The 17,520-nt window shown below is 46.8% G+C and overlaps 1 protein-coding gene across 4 annotated transcripts in view; it reads right to left on the reverse strand.

The window, feature by feature from the left end:
* Positions 1–314: 314 nt before the first annotated feature.
* PRR5 (proline rich 5) overlaps positions 315–17,520 on the reverse strand; it is a 57,441-nt gene continuing 40,235 nt past the window's right edge. For all 4 annotated transcript variants that reach the window (XM_017826633.1, XM_017826635.1, XM_017826634.1 and 1 more), the window contains 2 exons: positions 4,191–4,329; positions 315–1,463 (listed from right to left, as the gene is read on the reverse strand). In XM_017826633.1, coding sequence (XP_017682122.1) covers positions 913–1,463; positions 4,191–4,329 — 690 coding nt within the window. In that variant the 3' untranslated portion in view covers positions 315–912. The remainder of the gene's footprint in view (positions 1,464–4,190; positions 4,330–17,520) is intronic.

Consider the following 17,520-nt stretch of genomic DNA (forward strand, 5'->3'; position numbering starts at 1 on the left):
GCAAGGTTCACACTCCCCAAATATCTACACTGACAGCACGTGCATTATGGCATTTCTTTAAGGATACAGATATATAATTAGGATTTCCCCCGAGAGGCCTTAATAAATTGTCATTTATTAAGGAAACAAGTACGTTGAATTGTCATGGAATCTCTCTGCACAACGGATGCTCCAGGAGCTGACAGCGCAGATTTCTTGGAAGTGTCACATTCAGAGCAAATTAACACACAATTAAAAGCCAGTTTCGAGACAACTCTCTCACAGACACCAAGCACTGGCTGTGACACAGGACATGAGACACGAGGCATCGCGTGACATCAGGAAGCACATTTCTGTTTATTTGCCTTTCTTCAAGAACTCTCACTCACCATCAGGCCAAGGAGTACAAGATGTACAAGAGAAAGATTAAAAGAGACTTCTTTATCACTGTATTCTGTGGTATAAAGGCCCACAGCCTCTGGGGTTTGTTTGTTTGGTTTTCCTTTTTTTTTTAAAGGATACGTTTTTACCCTGGCTGAGGTGTTACAGTTCAGAGAACAACCCGTTGTCTGCAGGAAATCTCTTTAGAAAATTAGAAGTGAGCACAGCTATTTGCTGGGCTGTTTTACTGAACAAACACTGCCAGCTGCACTGAGAGCATTCTACCAGACACTTGCCAGCTCCTGAATCCCCCAAGTTCATAAAGACAATAGGAAATCCGACTGCAGAGTGACAGGGAGAAGTGGTCGGAGCTTCTCCCCCCTCAGCACATTCCTGCCTGCTGCAACCTTGTGTTTCTTCACTTCAGCAGAGCTGTGGTGACCTACAGCAGAGGTTCTGACCTGGAATAAACAGCTGGCCCACAGTCTGACTCCTCGTGTTAGTAACTTCCATATATAATACTAAACCCCAAGGTTTGTCTCCCAGTCTCCTTCACATGATGCTCTGCCTGTTCACGTCCACGTTGTACGCCGAGGAATTGGCACAGCCCCGCCCGAAATCGATAAAAATGCCTTCGGAATCCGAGTCCATCGACTCCAAAATCTGATCCACTATGTTCTCGGGGCTGGAAGAGGGAACTGGAATCAAGGAAGGGTCTCTGTCCAGCTCAAAAGACCTGTGTGGGTCGTCCATGGGGTGGAAGAGTCCTTTCTGCTGCTCGGCCGTGCCGAGCTTGCCGGAGCACTGCCCCGACCCGGCGCTGGGCCGCTCCTGCTCCCCGGACAGGGAGCTCTTCGTGGTGGTCACGGAGCTCTTGGAGCCGTTGTCCATGATGGTGGTGAGGTTGGAGTAGCCCTGGAGCTCGAGGCAGGAGGTCATTTCGGACACGGAGTGCCTGCGGATGCCGGTGCCGTTGGAGGCCATGCCCTCGGTCTCGTACTCGGCCACGGGCGTCAGCAGCGGGTTGTTGTAGCTCTTGGACCTCACCACGGGGTTCTTGGCCAGCACGTCGCCCGACTTGGAGCGCCTGAAGAACCTCTTCTCTGTGAACACAGGAACACCCAGAGTCACACCCACAAACTGCGTTTGTATGGCTCTAACAACCACGAGTGTTCAAAATGCATGAGCTTTTCCTAAATGACAGAAACTTTTACACAAGAACACGCTTCACTGGTTTTGTAGGTCTGCAGGCTTCACATTTCCTGCTTTTCTTCAGCACGCTGAAGCCCCCAAACCTATCTTCACAAATAACAGCTGAAATTCACTTATATTTACACAACTTCAGCAGCTGGAGCAAAACAGTAAATATTGTGGGAGAGGTGACATAAAATTGTAAATATTTTCTTTATTCAAGAGCAGAAAGTGCAGTTCTGCTCTTCTTCAGTCTACGATCACTCTTTTCTAGCAGCTGAACTTTAAGTTTTCCACCTACTCTGGGAAAATCAAGTCTCTTTAAATGTGGGGCAACGAGGATTAAGACAAGACAGGCAGTCTTTCTATTGACTCTGGAAAAATTAGATTCAAAGTATCATTAAGAGATCACACGTGGGGACAGCACCAGGAGTGTTTGGAGATGATAACTGGAGGGCAGTGCCCACAGGAACCTATTTTTGGGGAACAAACCTGCACTCAAAGCCAGTGATTGCCTGAACGCTGCTGTTAAGCAAGTGGGATTTTTCCAAAAAATAGGCAGCAGGTGGCAGCACGGGAGCACAGAGCTCCTTCTCCAGCGGTGGTTTAGGGCTGGAGTGCTCTAAAAATCACCACCAAATCACCACTCTGTGCTCAGACTCACTCGTGCTAACAAAAGAGAAAGTGGTGTGAAGAATAGGTCTCACTTTGGAAGCTTTCTTCCTGCTCCTCTCATTTTGCCATCCCATGAAAGGGGCATGGCTGGAGCAAGGGATCAAATCACCCTCTGGAAGTCAACCACAAGCACTGCAAATACACTGTCTGCTTTAAATCAGGATGCTGGTACATGTTCCCTGCAAACCAGGCAACTTCCTTTACAAATGCCAGTCTCATAAAATTACACTTATATGTAACTATGTGCTTACCTGGACACAAATTCCAATCATATGCTGTACTACTAAAAAACCCAGTTTCTGTACTTAAAACTGTATTTTGCTGTTGTGCCTGTGACAGCAGTGAAACATCTGAACCAAGTTCACTTTTGGACTTTTTCTTTGTTAGGAGTCTGACCTGGCAAACAGAGAAGGTTTCCTGGGGCTGCCCTGCCACAGGAACTCTGGCTTTTGGTCACAACATGTCACGTGTTGCCAAAGCAGTTGGACAGAGGTGGATGCATCAGTTCAAAAGCAGCAGAGACTCCAGCACTCAGCTTCCTTGGATCCAGGCTCAGTGATTACAGCCAGACCTATTCAGGGGTTCTGCTACAGCTCCACACCCCAGACCACAGCAAGAGGCCCACCAGAACCTTCCTATCTTCTGCAGTCATGTAATACAACATTTATTTTCTAACAGTTCATTTCACTGGTGTTTTATTCTCTTTGGGTGAGTTTTTTTCCCTCCTGACATACAAAAGCTTGTATTGAGAAAACTGTCAATTTGGGGCTCCATTTAAATGCTTGTGGCATTTTAGTGGCAAGCAATGAATACAAAGTAGTAATTCTGAACCATTTTCCATAAATAACTGGCCTCCATTTATTCACCTAAAACTGATTTGTTTCTTAAACTGCAACACAACCACTTTTCCATTCAGCTTCAAGGGAAAATCAACTTCCTCACTGACCGTTTCTGACAAGCAAACAGATTAAATTGACTGCACAGAAAACACACAATTGAACTTATTTTCCCCTCTGTTTGCTCTATTCAAGCGGGCCATCACAGCATTTACATTAAAATGCTCAGGTGCTATCACATTTCCTATTTCATTTACACTGGTTGTATCCCTCCTGCATTTTCAACAGACTGAATTGCTATGGGGGATATTCAAAAGGCCTTCCTTCATCTTGGCCAAGTCTTGCCTTCACAGAAGTCACAGGATGCTTCAGAGCTCAAAGAATCACAGAAAATAAGCTGGAGGGGACTCCAGAAGGTTCTGCCTCAGCCTCTGCCACCAGGCTGGCCCACGTTTACCCCCCCTGCTCCTTCCTTATGGATGTTGATGTAGGTGACATGTATGAAGTGCCACACAGTGAAGATTTAACAGCCTCCAGAGGCAGTTCATGTGACATTAGAGATTTTTCCTTCCATGTAACCTGAATTTCCCCTGCTACGTGCGGCTCGCTCTATTTTTCTTACCTCCTCTGGGATGGAGAACACCTTATTACCTTCTACTCTGCAGAAAGCTTTTACCTGTTTGAAGGCTTATGCATTAGTCTGCTCTAAGATAAATTCCTGCTCTCTTCCCTAATTTTAACAGCCTTGTAGGATCTTTGTGTACTAATGAACACTAATGAACCACCGAGCACTTCAGAGGTGGCTTCTTGCTTCTTCCTCTCCCTGTCCATAAAACACCCTGTGTTAAAGCTGTCTTGTTAAAAGGCAGCATGGAAATGCTAAACACACTCTAGATTCACTTTTACTGATTTTTATTACTGAGCACTGTTATGATGGTCTGTTTTCATCTTCTGCCACTGGCAAGTTTCACTGTGACTCTGCACACTGCAAAGAGCAGGGGCGCAGAAAAGGAGCCTGTCTGCCTCCTGTGAGTACTGCAAGTTGTCTCTGGTGAGGATCCTGGCCCTGTACAGAGCAAGGTTTTGGGGAAGCCTCTGTGCTGTGCCAGACAGAGCCCAGATTCTTACCCAGGATGCAGGAAGAGTGCGTGAAGGGTCCGTCGCTGGAGTACAGCCCGTACGTGCCCAAGTACGGAGACACGACCTTCTGGATCAGGGATTCCAGCTTCAAGTAATCTTCAGTCACACCTTTCGACTCGTGAACCCCCTGAAAAAGAGAAAATACCCGAGATGAGCCCCCTCCAGCCATGAGCTTTCCTGGCTCATCAGGGCAAGTATTCTCACTGAGCCATGGCAAAGGTGCACTGTGGTGTGAGCCAGGTTTGTTCCCACAGCTGATTCCTCTCACTGTAAAGCCAAGAGATGTGAGTCAGGCCAGAGCTACTTCCAGGGCATTTAAATCCAGGAAGGTGCATCCTCCTTAGTGCAAAGGCACTCAGGGATGATGGAGGGCCTGGTCCAGTAAAGAGGAATTAGAAACATCCCGGACTTTTTGCTCATTTACGCTGGTTGTATCCTTCTTGCATTTTCAACAGACTGAATCACTATGGGGGATATTCAAAAGGCCTTCCTTCATCTTGGCCAAATCTTGCCTTCACAGAAGTCACAGGATGCTTCAGAGCTCAAAGAATCATAGAAAATAAGCTGGAGGGGACTCAACTCCTGAACGACAGTGTCTGGTACCACAGGGTGTCACTGCCACCTCAGCCATACCAGCAGCACTAAGGAAAAGGTGAAACTGAGACCCTCAGAAGTATTTCTTCCAGGGTGTTTTCAACAATGAATATTTACAGTGAAGAAACTTGTTCTCCTTCCTCACCCCTTCCCTGGCACTTGCCATTATTATCCAGGCAAAAGTCACATAATTAGCACAGTAAGAGTCACCCACGGGGAAAATCTTTGGCCTTTAGCTGTTAACTCTGCACTTCCACCCCCAAGGGGGCTTGTAAGGCTGCAGAGGTGATGGAAAAGCCCTGCAGAGCTGTTATTCTCCCTTTGTGTGCTCCTGCACTGTCTGAGCAGAGCCCTGCACACTCACGTGCAGGATTCCTCCTGCAACACGGAGCAAATTCACATTTCAGTGTGTTGCTATGTGGCCATATGCTTGACACACCACGTTGCAGAATTTAAGATCCTAAATGCCACGCTCAGCAAGAGCTCTGCTTGAATTTTGCAGAATCCCAGATTTCATAACGTGCCCCTGGAATTACTGTAAGAAGAAACACGTTGGGATGAAAGCCTCCAGAGAGCAATATGCAGATCAAGTGAGTAAAACTGCAACACTTCCTTCAGCATGAGAAATGATCCTGCCGTTCAGGATGTATTCAGAGCTCAGTATGACTCATTAACCAGAGTCTGGGGTGACTATCAGAGGTGTTTGTGAATGGCTGACTTCACCCCTCGGCTGCTCGTCGCTTCAGAGAAGTTTATGAATGGAAAATGAATAACGGCCAGCAGAGAATCTGAATTTGGACAGAACTGGAATTTGGGCAGAATTTGAATTCCATGTGGGTCACAGACTCACCTCACCCCCATCACTGCTTGCCTGCAGCTGCTGTGCCTGGAGAGCCCATCGGCTCCTTGCTCATGAGAAACACCCTCTTCTCTCAAAACCCCGACTCCAAAATCACCTCAGTCAGCTGCTTCTTTAGTCTTGCCCTCAACCTTCACCCCTGCTCTCCCCAGAGCAGTGCTAATCCCCACCCCCTTTTCCCTAATCCCCACCCCCTTTTCCCTCCACCCTCTTTTAGTTCACACTTTTGCAGTGCAGAGGCCACAAAACACCACCTTTACAGTGTAAACCCACCAGCACTGACACAGCCTGCCACAAGCCTTTTTCCTCAGCTCTGCATCCACGGGATGCTTTTAAAAACGTCCTGAAAAGTCACAAAACAACAGCTGGTGTCTGCTGGAGCCATGCTGACCTCTCTTCTGCTCTGCACCTTGACACAAACGTGCTGTATCCACCTGCAACATCCTTCCTGCTCTGGCCATTGTTCCAGCCTTTCCTGCAGTTCCCTTAAACCATTTAATTGCTGTGGAGCTTCTGGGAGAGCAGGAGTGTAACAGGCTCCTGAACCTGTAAAACAGTGGTTTTCCTGCATTTCTTTCTGCTGTGCTATTTACTGACAAACACCCCCCGGGCCTCTATTTAACCACACACAACTACATCCTAAAGTTCAGCAAGGACTGTTTCAGCTTTCCAAACCCAAACTTTCCATATGATCTGAAGGACACCACCACTTATTTATGAACCAGCCCGGCCCAAGTACAAAGTTTAGGTTTGGAAAGTTTGAAATAGCCCTTGCTGGCACCATATGGGGCCAAGGAGCTTCATGGGGAAGGATGGACACCCCCTAAAGCAGATCAGCTTCTGTTTTGCTTTATCTGCCAGCCCTGAGGCTGCATTTAAACTCTTATCCCTCCACCAGAGGTTTCTACCCCATCCACTGTGCCACAGGCAAAATGACTTGTTTGTGTGACACCAAATTCAGTGGGAAGGCACTTCTGGTGGAAGTTTAGGAGAGAGGAAAACATGGTTAGAATACTTGATATAGATATAAAAACATAAATATTTCATATATCTGTGTGTAAAGATAGATACATCTAGACATTTATACATCTATTTACATCATCAGTATCAATATATACTTAAAGTTACATGAAGTCCTTTTTAGACCCTTCACCAAACTTGTAAGTGATTGTGCTTAGAAAGGCAAAATTAGCTTTAGAGTTAAGCCAGCTTGGAGTAGTTACTCGTGCCAAAATAGTTTATGAAAAACTGATGACAGGACTTAAAAGTCACCAATTAAAAAAAAAATAAATAAAAAATAATAATAATAGTATTTTGCTGTTATTTTGGCAGCTCATGGTTCTTCTTGTATTTGCTTGGTGCCTTACTGGTTTGGTATGTCACTACAGAGCAACAAAGCAAAAGTCATATCTAGCAGGCTGGCTGCTCAGCTGGCAGGAAGCTCTACCACAGTTTGGAGGCAAAAAGAAAACTTGGAGCATTATCAGCAAAACAGAGACTCTCCCCTTATCTTTAATGCAGTATTTGCTCTGCAGACATGCAAAAACTTGCTTTAAAAGATAACTGTGACCTTTCATGAACCCAATTTCATTTTAGCAGGAGAGTTTCATGCTTCTCTGTGACTGTGAGATGTATCTATTAAATTCCTTTCAAAGGCCTTGCCTGACCTATTTATTTCTCAATTGAGGGCCAAAATAGCTCAATATCAAATATCTGCAAGTACCTTAGCACTTTTGGAAGAGTGGAGCTGCTGGATCAAATCCTCATCTCAGTCACAGTGTTTTGAAATGCAACAGGAGTCACATCATTATCTTTGGAAGGATGACAATGTTATATTATGACAAGAGCCTGCCTTGCTCTCAAGGCACGGGAAATGAGGATTTGAGTCCTGAATAAGCGAATACCATTGCAAATGGAGAAGGTCTGTCAAGAACAAAGACATGTATTTCTGCATTTAACACAGAATCCATGTCCCAAACTTCATTAATTAAATCATTTAGGACCAAAAAATTGTATTCAGTAGTTCAAAAGCATTAAAAGGGCCCTATGCATGATTATTTTTGATATGTAAATATATAAGTACTCCCCGAAGGGCCATATACCCTGAAGACTACAGGTTATTGATGCATCTGCTTTATGAAGATGCTGCCCCATCTGCTGAACTGCTGGAACAAAACTTTTCTTGTGCTTGGGAACAAAACCCCATGAGTGAAAGCCCTAAGTCATTCCAGGAGAATGGACCCTCTGAACTGCTCGGGTTTCTGTCCCTGTTAATTCTGTAAATTAACCACAAACTCCTACTGTGTTTTTAAAGGGCACAAGGGCTTCTTGCAAAAGCACAGAGGAAAGAACACACACATCTGTTCAGAAGAACAGATGGGAGGTTTTGCAACCCCACATAAGGTCACAGTCTCCTTTTTTCATGTGTAGAATCAGAGCATGGTTGGGGTTGAAAGGGACCTTAAAGATCATCCAGTTCCCCCCTCTGCCATGGGCAGGGACACCTTCCACCAGCCCAGGTTGCTCAGAGCCCCATCCAACCTGGCCTTGGACATTTCCAGGGATGGGGCAGCCACAGCTTCTCTGGGCAACCTGTGCCAGGGCCTCCCCACCCTCCCAGGGAACAATTTCTTCCTAAAATAGGACTTCTCTACAGAATGTCTCATATATGGCAAGAGACTAGAACCCAACCTCTGCTGGCTGTTCTCTTTGCTCCCTGGCTGCTTTTCCTTGCTGCCTGGCCCATGTAACTCCAGTTCAGTGTCTGAGCTGGATCTCCCCCTGGCCATCACTCCCTCATGCTTGATTCCCTTCGTTTTAACCCTCGGCTTTGTCCCCTTCACATCTGCAGTTCCAAAACACCCCACATCCATCCTCAGCTCCTCTTTCAGGCCCTGGGCAAGCCCCCTGTCACCTGCTGATCTCCTCTGCCACATGAGCCTCTCTGCATTCATCTTTACTGCAGCTGCTTCAGCTCTGGCTGGACAACTGCCCATTGTCCCAGGTAACTCCTCACTGTGTCTGAAAACAATCATAAAGAACTCTTAAACACCAAACTGCTTTTAACTGACCAGCAGTAACTCAGTGTTTTGCTGAGTGTTTATAAAAACCACAGGCCCTCTGTGGTTTCCAGTTCTGACTAAAAGCACCCACCACCAGTAACATCTAGAAATGGTGGTACTGCTCAGTTGCTTTTCACTTCCCTCTTTAGCACAGAATACTGTAAGATCATTAACCTTATAAATCATACATTATAAAGTATCACCAGTGTCTAAGGCTTGTGCCCTAAAAACTGGCTGCAGTGGAGGAACCACTTCACACCCTCCTGCAGCTCATGGATGTGCTGAAGTGTGCACTGGCCATGGATTAAAGGATGCAGCACTCAGGCTGAGCTGTAACCCTTCAGCTGAGCAGCACCTGTACATGAATGAGTATCAGTGCAGAAGGCTGTCTTCTGTTTCAACTGGCAAACTGCTGCACAGCTTTTAAATTAAGAAAAAAAAAAAGAATAAAATAAAACATAAGCAAAATCTGCCTTTCTCCAGCCAGGGTGGGCAAAGCAGGGCTTCTGGAGCAAGTCCCACCCTCTGCCAGGAGCAGACATGGCACTGAGGGAGGCACAGCATGTCTTGGTCCTTGGTCCTTGACAAAGGGGCAGCTTTACCCCAGGACACCAAGCAGGACCAGCTGTGAGCCAATCCCTGGGTCACCAACTTCTGGACTCAGGAGAGAAAGGAGTAAAAGACAGACTTCTGGATTATTTAATGATCATTTCAGCAATGATCACTTCTGGTAACTTGATGGACCAGAAGGGCAAAGCCCTCTGCCCATGGACAAGAAGTGACTGTGTACAGCTCAGCTCAGGGACAAATAACACCCCCTGACCCTCAGTCTGTGGGGCACCCTCAGTGTGGGTGCACAGGGGCACCCTTGGTGGCTGGACTCACCCTGCTCGGCCAACGAGGAGCTGGAACAGTGCTGATCTGGTGCTGTGTGACAGGAAACACACTGCCAGAAGCATTTACAGGGTCAGGCCCCAGAGCAAAGTGAGGTCCTGGCCTCATGTCTTAACCACACAGGAAAACAGCTCAGAAATGTAACTGCTTTCTGCTCAAAAGCAGCAGATTCCTCTGAGGAAAGACAAACGCATCCAGAATCCCATTTCTTTCTGTAAGTGACGAGTCAGATCAATATGACTGAAAGAAACACTCATGCAGTGGGGATAATCTGACACATACTGGATAATAATAGTTGCCCAGCCACTCCCAGGGAAAACTGAAATTAGAAGTCACAAGACACACCGCAAGGCAGACACGGAATAATATCTGGAGTGAAAACACACGTTATTCAGCCAGCACTGCTGGAGAACTGATAAGGGTGTGCAGGCTGCAGTGCACACCCTGCTGACCACAGGAACAGTGAGAGCTGCTGCTTGGCTGTGTCAGAGACAAGCCTTGCTCGTAAGAGCTTGGGAAAGCAGTGCTCTTAGAGGCTGTGACTGCTGGTTATCCCACTCTGGTGCAAGTAACAACTTTCACTGCATCACATCTGGAACCTGAGCAACACAGAGCAGCCCCACCTCAGGGCAGGCATGGGCATAAATGGGGCCCCAGTCCTTGCCACTTCCACCACTGGTGGCACAGCATAAGCCCCAGTTATGCTTTGGGTCACATTCTGGACAGAGATCTGCAGCCCTCCCTCTGCCTTTGAACAGATGCATGCACACACTTAAAAGCTAATAATCCAATTTTTACTGATCTTGCAATGCCCTCAGACAAACCTACAGCAGCAAAGTTATGTTTTGGTTTACCTGGTTGAGAAGGGGCTTCAGGAGTCATCCCCAGGTGTGTACAGTTGTTTTCTCTACAGCACTGTGGCCCTTTCATTGACTAAGCCCACCCAGCCCCATTTTCAGAGGACATGCACAGCACTCTACTGAAAAACAGAGACCTTGCTCTTATACCCCCTGGGCTTCCACACAAATCAGAAAGCCCAAGCAGGAGGAGGTACCCGGCTCCTTTACCTCCAGCTGCCCACCATGGTCCCTGGAAGTCAGCCCTGCAGAGCAAATCTCCCAGTACTACACAAACACAATTACTTCTGTGGAACAGCATCTCCATTTACACATGGAGGTATCAGATGTGATAATGGATTCTCCTCAGCCTTTGCAATCTTGGCACCGAGGGTAACCCAGGGCACAGAATCAGCCATGCAGTGTCAGACTAAAAGTTAACTTAATTCAATGTTTTCTTGCCAACAGTGGTAGCAGGACAAATGCACAAGCAAAGAAAGGAAATAAGTCATGCTCAGTGCAGGCTTTCTTGCAGAATCTGTTGGTGCTTCTGGCAAACAGGGATGTAAAAACCTGCTGCACGGGACTTTGTGGTAGCCCTTAAGCATAAACAATCTGTGCTAGAAATTATTTAACCATCAAGATGAAGATGGTCAATAATTGATAGAGTAACCAGTTTCCAGAAATAAAGAATCATCTTAACTACTGAGTCCTCTGAACATGGAGAGGATGGACTGTTTTGCTACTTTTGCCAAGTGCTTTTCTTGACCCCTTCTGCTCAGTCACCTTCACAGTCACACAGTGTTTCCTGATGTTCAGAGGGACCCTCCTCTGTTTCAGTTTGTGCCCATTGCCTCTGGTCCTGTCACTGAGCACCACAAAAAGTCCTTGGCTTCATTTTCTGTACATTCCCCCTTCAGGTGTTTGTAACAATTGGTAAGATGCCCCTGAGCCATCTTTTCTGCAGGCTGAGCAGTCCCAGCTCTCACGCTTTCCTCACACGAGAGATGCTCCTGTCCCTGTATCATCCTCATGGTCCTTTGTTGGATTGTCTCCATTGTGTCCATGTCTCTGTCGTGCTGAGGAGCCCAGAACTGGACACAGCAGGTGTGGCCTCCAAGACTGCAGAGAAGAGGGGAAGGATCACCTCCTTCAACCTCCTTCTATCCCACTTGTCTGTGTTTGCCAGGCTAGAAAATGTCAGGTACTTCCTCCTGGGTTTCCCTGATGACTCAGGCCACTTTCATCCCACTTTCAAGCAGACAACTCTGACATTTTTTAGCCCTTAGGAAACAGTTTCAGAACAGGAGCAAAACTGCTTCAAGCGAGGACTAAATTTTGCTTTGTCAAAGCCTGTGTTGACTAAGCTGAACCTGATCTGCTTGAACTGTGTGTGCTCTCCTCCCTGTGGGGGTTTCTCTGCTGCAGTCCAAAAGCAGAACACAAAAACGTGCCTGGGCTGGGAGGAAACAGAGGTCACACCTTTGCAGACTGGAACAAGCTGGAAGAAAGCAGTCTGCTCTCTGAGAGGGCTCTCTGAGCCCGGTGCAGGGGGCTGAGAATTCACAATGAACCCATTTTCAGTAAACCTCTGTTTTGTGTTCACAAACAGGTATTTACCTCACAGCAAAGAACAAAGTGGGAAAGGTAAGACTTACACATCAAATTCTCAAGTGCTCTTAAATCAGAATAACCCCCGTTGGGTGAATAATTTAATACCAGTTTACAACTGCCCTGGGCATTACATCCCCATTCCTGGGCACTGGTGTCCTTTCTGCACGTGCTGGACAGATGCAGTCATTATGAACCCACGAGAATGTTGCCTCACAATTTTTCCTCTCTCCATTTTATCCTAAGTCACTGGCAGACTGCTAAAGCCTCTGCCTCTTGCCTTTCTCATAGCAACAGCAGTCAGGGCAGGGAGAGAAGCCTGCCACTGCCACATTGACAGGAGTCAGCACTTCAGGGCCCTGTGGCTGCCTCAGAAATAAAGATCTTGTCATATTCCCTCGACTCTCCAGCACGTGCCAAGTTGTGTCACTGTCAGGGGGAGAAGCTGCTCTGTCTCTCCCTTCCTTTCACTGGTGGCACTGAGACACAGACAAAAGATAAGGATCACTAAACACCCAGACAGGGGTTGTGTGCAGCTGGTGAGAGGTTTTCAAATGTCTTGGCTGCAGAGGGAGAGCCAGCAACAGGATTCTGCTTCCCAGAAAGCACCAAACACTAATAGAGACAGGCCAGTCTTCCCCTGACTCCCTGAAATCCTATGTGTTAATTTTCTTAACCTGTCACTAAACATTTCATAGGAGACTGCAAAAGACAAAGCAGAGGATGAAGATTAATAAAAGATATGAAATGACTGGAAGCAAGGAAGTTACTTTTGAGGCTTTAAATACGGCGCTTGGAGTCCTGAAGCAGAAGCTGAACAGCCAGTTTGCTAATAAAGTTCCAATAGAAATAATGGTATGAATTTCTGCCTTTTACAGGTTTAGGGTTAGAGGTTTCTGATTCCCAGCTGAGTGACTCCCCTGAGCACAGACCAGAGCACTCAAATAACCTCATGTGACTTTGAAACAACCCACCAAAGGAATCTGTACGAAGGTGAGTGTCTCTGAAGAGCTCCCTATGGAATAAAGTCGAGCTGGAGTCAGTTTATGTGCATTTACAAGTGCTTTAGGACTGTCACATTGCACTCCCAGGCAAGCACACATGTGCACAGAAGTGCATGTGCAGCCCCTGCAGAACCAGCCTGTGAGTTACCAAATTAGATGTGATGTTTCATGTCCAAGAGAATAAATCTCTTTCTTTTTTTAGGCTCCCTCCTGAAGTTCTTGCTGATCTATACATGTTAAGCTCATCTAACCTTGCTGGGGAATTGCTGACTTTGAGCATTCAAGGCCTTTACCTACTCTTGGCTCTGAGTGTTTTCTCATTTATTACAAGAAAATCCATCTCGCATTTATTTTCAGGTGGATACTCAAAGACAAAAAGGATGGCAGAGCCCTCCTTCAGTGCATCCAGGCTGTTTTGATGCTTTTGTGGAGCCACAAACATTCACTTGGCTGCTTTGACCTGCTTGTGAGGATTTCTGACACTGCCTTTCAGAGTCACACTTCCCTTTTAAACCATTCATGAGCATTCCTCCCTCAGCATCCTCCAAGCTGCTTCACCCTTCACAGGTGACTGAATCTACTCCAGGAATCATCTTCTTTTCTGAAACACACTTGAATAGACTGAGCAGATGAGCTCTGCCTTCTGGATTTTTAAAATTTTCGCTATTTCTGGTGGCAGCACCGTTTCCATCACCAACACTCATCCCTGTGAGCCAGGAAGCAGCAGATCACCTGTTTATCCTGGCACTTTGTGGTTATTCTCCTGCCCAAGGAGGCCGAGCTTCCATCAATCCCAGAAGGCAATAATTTAGGAGCCCAGGTGCCCAGGCCTGAAGGAGCCCTCCTGGCTTGTAGCTAAAGCTTTGTTGAAAGCAACACCTTTCTACATAACAGCTTAATTTCAATAAAAATGTCTTGACAAATTCAAAATACTTGGAAAGTAACTGATTGGCTCTAGAATGGACACCCTCCCTCAGCAATCCAGTGTGTAGGGAATAAGAGGAAACACAGAAATACAAGCAGACAAAATCTGAGCTTCCAGCACTGAGCAGTGCCCTCCCCAAATGCAAACAGCCCGGGCATCAGGGATGTGACTGCAGGAGTGGCTCTAAAGGGATGATTTTCTCTCCTCCATCACCTGCCAGGGACTGGCAAAATCCAGCAGCACTCAGAATTCCTGCAACCACCAGAGTAATGGAAACCTGTGTGGTTGGAACCAAGAGATGCCTCCTGGCAATATGACCCTACTACTGAAGCAAAAGTGTTTCTTTTTCCCCTCAGTGCTGGCCGGTGCTCTGATTTAGTGCACACAATATCACACAGCCACCTGCAGGGAGCAAGCCTTCTCCTTGCTTCTGTTTCAAGTGTTAACAACACAGCTCTGTGTATAACCACATTCTACAGTTTTTCAGACAACACTGCTGCCCAGTTCCCCCTCTGCTACCCAGGGGCTTCAGCAGAGCTGCACCAGCTTCACACTGCCTGCACATCTGTCCTCGTGTCACTCAGGCATTTTGACAAACAAAAGAAATATCCCACAGCTTCTTCCGGGGTTTTGTTCTTTTCAACTGAAGAAGGAAACCCCAAGAAAGGCTCTCGAGTGACACAGGAGGAATGAGGGATGGATTTTTTTCCTTGGAGCCCAACAAGCAACCTACGACAAGGAGACAAGTCCACAGTCTCTGGGGGACATCAGGAGCACCAAGGCCAACGATGTGGGATTTGTGTGGCTCACTGGAAACAGGAGGAGGCTCCCAAGAGATAATGGTTTAAATCAAATAATGTAATCTGAGTCCTGCTCTATCACATGAAGAACTGTTTACCTTTTAATTGCTTGTAGTAATTGGGTAGTTAATGAATTTCACAGTACATGTAGCACATCACCCTGTCACATAGTTGTTCCTTCTGCAGCTGCAGCAAAACTAAGGGTGAGACTGTGAAATTACTGATAGAAGACAATTAACCCTGCCCACTCAGCAGGGGAGAAAGGATGCCTCCAGGAGACTCATTCCATCCTTCCCCTACCTTGAGCAAATTATAACAGATTAGCCTTTTTATTTTTGGGAGAAACACTCCACAAAGCAGCTGCCCTTTGCAGAAGTCCCTGTGCCACCAGCCTGGTACCCACTGCACCCACGGGCTGCTGGTTCTGGCACCTGCAACCACAGAGCAGGAGAGGAAAGGCCTGGGGATGGGGCTTAGGTGGTGTGGCAGAGCAGGAGCTTCCACACCTTCCACAACTCTTCCCCCTCTCAGTGCACCTTCTTGGGAAGAGACAGAAGCTGAGACATTTCATATAATTTGTTTTGATCACCCTGTCAGTTTAAACGGAAACACATCTTCCCATAAGAGTAAAATTCTATAGCAGAGAAGCAGGCAGGCAACAGGCTGCTACTGGGTCTTGACCCAATTTATGGGCATAACCAAAGCCAGCAGAGGGAAACTGAGATCAGAGAAGGAGCTGCCTGCAAGGATGAGCCTCCAAGCTGTGCTCTGTGTGACTGACATGCTGCCAGTCACTCCCCTCTCTGCCTCCCTCCCTTCTGCCCCAGGGGAGAGCAAGATGGGGATGGGGAGGAAAAGAGGCAGAAGGCAACATATGGAAGGTAAAAGGCGATGAAGCAGCCAGGAAGATGATGGGAGAAGAGGCTGTTACCAGTGCTCAAAATGCAGAGAGCACGTGCAGCTGCAGTAAAGGTTTGAGGAGCAGGAGAACAGGCACCTGGGCTGGCTCTGGAACCCCCTGGCAGGAAGTTTGTCTGCCAGGCCTGTGCTCAGACAGACAGCTCTAGGCTGTGAGAAGGCAGGGGCACAGTGGCACCTGCACAGGGGACCAGCCAAGCTGCTCTGTGCCCAGTAGGTCTGACTGGAACCCATGGCCACTGGTCTCTGAAATCCACAGGAAAGCCCACGCTGGAGACACTGCAAAACAGCCCTGCACAGCCTCTCTGCTAGAAACTCCTCCTGCTGTTCTCGTGAGCAGCAGGTGCTGCACCAGTGACCCCAAACAGCACCTGCTGACCCTGTTACCTGCACAGACACAACCCAGCCCCCCTTCTGTGCCTGGTGCCACCACTGCCACAGCTGGGAGACACCACTCACGGTGCTGGTGGCACCTGGGATGGCTCCCAGCTCTGTGGTTGATCCTAAAAGTGAAGAAGTGAGAGCCACCTCCTGAGGACCTCACCTATAGTGCCCCGGGCAATTCAAAAGCCACTATTCCCTATTCCAATTTGTCTATCTGGAATTAAATTAAATTAAAATGGAATTACACTAACTGAATTAAGAACAGAAAGCTGTTAAGATAAACTGTGCTTAAAGCCTCCGATGTAGAACTGAAGTGCCATTAATTAAACTTCCCTCCCTTCCCACTCCCTTTAATTGTCAGAATGAGTGTCCATACAGAGTTCTAATGAGGTTTAATTAATCTTTTTTAAAAGGTAGCTTAGATTAACTTTCTTATGTTCCCCCTGTAGACAACCCATGAATTACAGTATTAAAGCACCCTGACTCAAAGGACTCTTGCACTGTGGGAACATTCCTTTCTCAGAGCTTTTCAATAGTCAAAATTTCTATGCCTTTATGCCAGTTTTAGTCTACTGGCCCAAACGGGTCCACAGAAGTAATTTGTACAGATTAATGCAATTAGTTAAAACCTTCTCCCTCTTCCTCAACAAAATTATAGGGTCTGCAAGGACCAATTCAAGTTAAGAATAATTTTACTGATTTTGCTCTATTTTAAGGATTAAGGATTTGCCTACCAATGAACTTGCACTGGTTTAAATAGGCCACTTTTATTAACACAGGCAAACTCCAGGAGACATTTTATATTATTTTGACCAACTCCACCTGCAGCCATGCCCTTGATTAACTAACTGGTATCCTGCACAGAACTGACACTTTACTTGTTGCAAGGTACTCTTAAAATGCACTGTGAGCACACACCCAAAGGGAATCTGCACAATGCAAACTGCCTTGGAAAACCATCATATTTAATTGGTACGGACAAGGTTACAGTCATGTTCCCAAGAACTGTCCTTCTGCTAAAGATGAGGGACAAGATGCACGTTTAAATCACTGTGCCATGGTGTTCATGAGCCAGGGTCACATGTAATAAAGGGGAACTGTACCATTTTATGTAGCTTCCTTGTTTTTCCACTGCTTAAGGTTACAGAAGTATTATCATAAGGTGGTGTCAAGTATATTGAGAGCTAGTCTGGGAGAGCACTCGATTTCAAAATGAAATCTGTTCCCTTCACGTGGCAATGGCCTTCCACCGGCCTTGGTTACAAGGGAGCGCCCCAGGAGTGCAGATCTATCCGTGTCTGGGGGGGTGAAGCCCAGGTCAGGTCACTGCTGCTGTCACTGCTCTGAGCTCCCTGGTCAGCTCCCAGCTTCTTGTCTTGTTAACACAGCACATCCCAACCTGCCCCAGGCAAGATGCAGACGAAACAGTTC

The sequence above is a fragment of the Lepidothrix coronata genome, unplaced genomic scaffold (assembly GCF_001604755.1).
Source record: "Lepidothrix coronata isolate B3197 unplaced genomic scaffold, Lepidothrix_coronata-1.0 Scaffold129, whole genome shotgun sequence".
Taxonomy (NCBI): Eukaryota; Metazoa; Chordata; class Aves; order Passeriformes; family Pipridae; genus Lepidothrix; species Lepidothrix coronata.